The following is a 4,692-nucleotide window of genomic DNA, read 5'->3' as shown; positions in this document are numbered from 1 at the left end:
AGCAAAAAATAAATGAATAAATAAATAAATAAATAAATAAATAAATAAATAAATAAATAAATAAATAAATAAATAAATAAATAAATAAATAAATAAATAAATAAATAAATAAATAAATAAAAGGCCAAGACCCGCAACAGGACCTCCGTGAGGCGACTAAGAAATTAAATTCCAACTAAGCACCAGTTTACAGATGGAGATTCGTTGGAGAAGTCTATATATATATATATATATATATATATATATATATATATATATATATATATATATATATATATATATATATATATATATATATATATATATATATATAAATATGTTTAAAAGCCAGCGCAACACTGAGCGCTGATTGTTCATTGATTACACCGAGAGGCAAACAACATAACAAATATTTGATGCGCGTCTTTGAATAAGGTTCCCGCACCAAAAAAAAAAAGAAAAAATAGCCTGCAACGACTAAACACTGCACACCAGGCCTGTGCACATCTCAGAGGGTTCTAGCTGGAGGGGTGGCGCTGCGCACTTCAAACGCGAATTTGCGCGCCCCGTTTGTTGAGTGCGATATTTCGGCCTGCAAAAGATCCGCGCTGCTCTGAACGGAGGGAGTTTTTGTTCTTCTTCTTCTTCGTCTTCTTCTTCTTTTATTATACTTAAGGGAAACAATGAGTTCAGCTTCTTATTGCACGGAGCAATCGTCAGGGGAGGTTTAAACTCAATCACTTTAGTCGTTCAGAGTGAGAAAAGAAAAGCAAAAAAAAGTAAGAAAACAAAAAAATCGTGGCAGTAAATAATAATAATAATAATAATAATAATAATAATAATAATAATAATAATAATAATAATAATAATAATAATAATAATAATAATAATAATAATGTTTTGAAAAACGATTAAAAAATCGAGATGAAGCGTATCAAATATTTATTTTTTTTCTGGGCAACAAAGGACTATAATACATTGACAGGCATAGGAACTATTGCCAGCACATGTCTATACAATACAGCTAAAACCGCCTCCAATTTTGGACATAATCGGACATATAACAAGATAGCAGGTGGTCCCAAGAAATAATAAAAGCAAAAAAATTTTCTGAATGTCTTTTCGAACACTGGGGTGGGGCGGAGGGGAGGAGGAGGAAAAAAGACAATATTCAATTTATTGCTTTTATGGTGCTTCAAGAAGAGAACAAGAGGTGAAACGTATTCTGATTGGCACAACACATAGAAGCTTGTATAAAAACGCAAATTAGACACACAAAATAAAGATTTTTTTTCTTCTTTCCTCGGGGTCAAATGAAAAAAAAAAGAAGAAAAACTGAATAGGTTGATATATATTGAGAGAAATTGGAAGTTTATTTCTATTAAAATTTGTTCACTTGCTTCAGTGTCACCTCAACATGCTACAAGAGGGCTGAATTGAAATATCCCAGAGAAATAAAATAATAATAATAATAATAATTAATAATAATAATTAAAAAAATTACCCCAAAACTTCTGTTTTTCTAGAACCATAAAATCACATGAAGAACTAACCGAATATTCAAAACCCACTAAAACAGGAGGCACCAGATAAATAAAAAAAAGAAGTTGCAACAGACGCACCATATTTACAATTCCCATTAAATTACACATAAATAAATATATACATACATAAACACTGATTCCCTTATATAACCGCGAATCGTGTTGAAATTCGAACAAAAACAAACGAAAAAAAAAAATAGTTCAAGTTGGTCGCTCGGAAAAAGAGAGAAAGAGAGGGGAGTCTACAACTGAAGTCATGACATGGAGAGCTGTGGATTTTCTCTTTGCTTTTTCAAGTTTATTATTCACAATACTGATAAGAATTCATCCTCTTTTAGCTTCGTTTTTATTTTTTGTTATTTTTTGTTGTTTTTTTTTTTCTCTCGCCACAATCGTAAAAGTGAGATATAGAGAAGGGGTCGCTGGATTTCAGTCCATTCGTTGCAGCTCATAAAAAAATAAAAATAAAAAAAAGAAACCAGGAGGGGTGGTGGTACATAAAAAGTCTTCTGGCTGAGGCAGTCCACCTTTCCCCTCGCCCTGGAGCTGTTCCTCTGCAGCTTCTTTTCCTCTCATCGTACTTTTTTTTTCTTCTTTTTTTTTTTCTTTTTTCTTTTTTAAATAACGTTTCATATCGTCCAGGTGTTGGAAGAAGAAGAAGGAGGAGAAGATGAAGAAGAAGAAGAAGATTCTTTGCGTCGCTTCCCGTTTGAATCCAAAGTGGGATGTAAAAACAAGACACGTAAAATCGGCGCAAGATCAGATCAGGAAGTGGCACGTTTAACTTTATCAATAATATTTATAAGGTATTTATAATATTTATATTGGATGGTTAGGGGGCGGGGCGAGGGGAGACCGTATAGGTCGGTGCAGAAGAAGGGCCCCTGGCATTTTGGCCCCCTCGGGCAGAAAGGTGAGGTGAAGAGGAAACATCACTTTCTGTGCTTCTCATCTTTGTCCCCGCCTTTAGTGCCGTTATCTGAGTGACTGTTGGGGTTGTTGTTGAGGTACATTTTGTCCATGGCTTTAATAGCCTCGGTCAGATAGTTCTGGAGGGCCGTGACAGCCGCGCAGAGCGCCGGGGTCCCGAAACCGTGCGAAATGAGACTAAAGTGGGTCAAACAGCTTTGAATTCCCGGTTCGAGGATGGGCTGCGGCCGGGAGTTTCCCAGGGGCGAGCGGTCCTGGGACAGCAGGTCTGTGAACTCTTTGCAAACTTGCCTTAAAAACAAAAACAAAAACAAACAAACAAACAAAAACAAAAGAGATAGAACGAGGGTTAGTGACCAAGTCGTGGAGTATTAAGGTACCCTGAGAAAATACATCGATGAATCATAGAGGGCTCACAAACCAGCCCTGCGGTTTTAAATCACGAATTTGCTCGAGGCTAGATACTCTGACTGGAGCTGCCTTAATTAATTTATTATGTTACATTTCCATACGAATGGAAAAACGCAATATTTAATCAGATCTTATCTTATTTATTTAGCTGGCCGTTGTCAAACTTTTAGATAGACATAAAAGGGTAAAAACGAATATATATATATATATAATAACATTTTTTTCAAAGCGTAATAAATGAGGGCTCTAGCGCAGGTTTCAGATTCTCCGCCCCATATGACATTGGCAGCCTATCTTAACAACACTTTCAGGTCCCAGCGATAAGCTGTTATGGCTGACAGCTGTTTGATTATGGCAGCCCATCATCTGTATTAAATGCTGGCCTCTGCTGCTCTGAGCCTTGAAAGGAGTCCCCCACCACTGAACGCATAGTAAACAGCAATGGCACAGCGCGCTGCGTAAATAAAATGCTAAAAGTTGATGTGTGAAAGACTCGGTAGGCATGTGGAGATTATTCACAATCCATAGTCAGTAATCAAAGCATGATCAAAACTGGAATAAAATAAAGTCACCATCATAAAAAAAACTAAACAGAATAGTCGCCATAAAGCATTTTAAATAAATTATCAATTTGCTAGCTTGCCACTAGTCTGTTGTTGTACCTGGCGCGTTTTTAAAACCAGCACACATAAACATCAAACAACGCGAAGCGTGGGTTTTATTAGCTTTCCGAGCAAGTGTGTGCGCATGCAAGCTGCCAAAAGAACAGGCAGCTATAGGCCACACATTGGGCACAGACTGACACAGTGAAGCGGGCGATGATAACACTTACTTCGTGGCCAACAGCATGTTTTTTCTTTGGACTTGTTCGTTTGGGTCGGAATGCTGACGGTTTACATATTCAGCTACTGCCTTGGCTGGAAACTCAGTCTCGCATACATAACCAAAGTCCCTGGCAAGATGCACCGCTTCGCCTGCGAGGAAAGGAAAAGGGGAAAGAGAGAGAGAAAAAAACACAACAACGTGAGGCTGAGAGGAGGTTTATTTTGTTTTTTTGTTTCATAGAAATATGGTCCCATCAAACACTGAGAAGTTTGCACGATTAATCTGATCTGAATTGCTGAGCGCCCGCTGTGTTTATGCGTAAAGACAGCGGGGTTATGGCACCTGCGCATTCCCGACAACACTGCTAATGATAACAACAATAAACGCCCGGAAATAATATCGAAGCAACCCCGGGCGGCTATCATTCCAGGTCAAATTCCTTAGGAGGAGAAAACTAAGTGGATATGAAATATAGACGGACTGCCATGCTTAGCACCATGTCATTGATTACCAATGCCTAGACATTACTGAAAGGCCTGCTCATGCATCTGGAGGCTTTTTTTTTTCTTCTAATGCCTAAATCTCAAGTAGCTATAAGTAACTGGCGATGTCATCCCGTCCTCACTTCTTGATAGTTAATGTTGTTGATTTGTTGTTGTTTTTTTTTCTCCCCCACACACAAAAAGTCGTCGTTTTTAATCGACTAGAGCAGTTGATCTTTACAGCCCGGAAGAACGCATGCGCCAAGTAAGCATTGCAAACATGGCCCAACTGTAGACTGTTTTCCATAAAATGGAGAGATCATGAACAATAACAATACAAAACATCCCCAGTTTGTCACCCAACTGTCATTGGCCACCTTGCCTGGAGGGCTAATAAAGATACGATAGCAGGGGCGCATCCAGATTTTTAAAGGTGTGTCCAGATAGGAATTAGGGGGTCCTATCCACTTGCCATGGCACAACAGCACCAAAAGGCTTCCTGGAAATATGAGAATTTTGTT

General features: G+C 38.0%; 1 protein-coding gene across 4 annotated transcripts in view; it reads right to left on the bottom strand.

Annotated features, from left to right (window-relative positions):
- Nucleotides 1–904: 904 nt before the first annotated feature.
- Nucleotides 905–4,692, bottom strand: part of tfap2a (transcription factor AP-2 alpha) — a 14,859-nt gene continuing 11,071 nt past the window's right edge. For all 4 annotated transcript variants that reach the window (XM_044104851.1, XM_044104850.1, XM_044104849.1 and 1 more), the window contains exons 6-7: nt 3,697–3,838; nt 905–2,744 (exon numbers count right to left, since the gene is read on the bottom strand). In XM_044104851.1, the coding sequence (XP_043960786.1) occupies nt 2,456–2,744; nt 3,697–3,838 (431 nt within the window). In that variant the 3' untranslated portion in view covers nt 905–2,455. The remainder of the gene's footprint in view (nt 2,745–3,696; nt 3,839–4,692) is intronic.

The sequence above is a fragment of the Gambusia affinis genome, linkage group LG21, assembly GCF_019740435.1.
Source record: "Gambusia affinis linkage group LG21, SWU_Gaff_1.0, whole genome shotgun sequence".
NCBI lineage: Eukaryota > Metazoa > Chordata > Actinopteri > Cyprinodontiformes > Poeciliidae > Gambusia > Gambusia affinis.
This window is presented reverse-complemented; position numbering and strand designations above follow the sequence as displayed.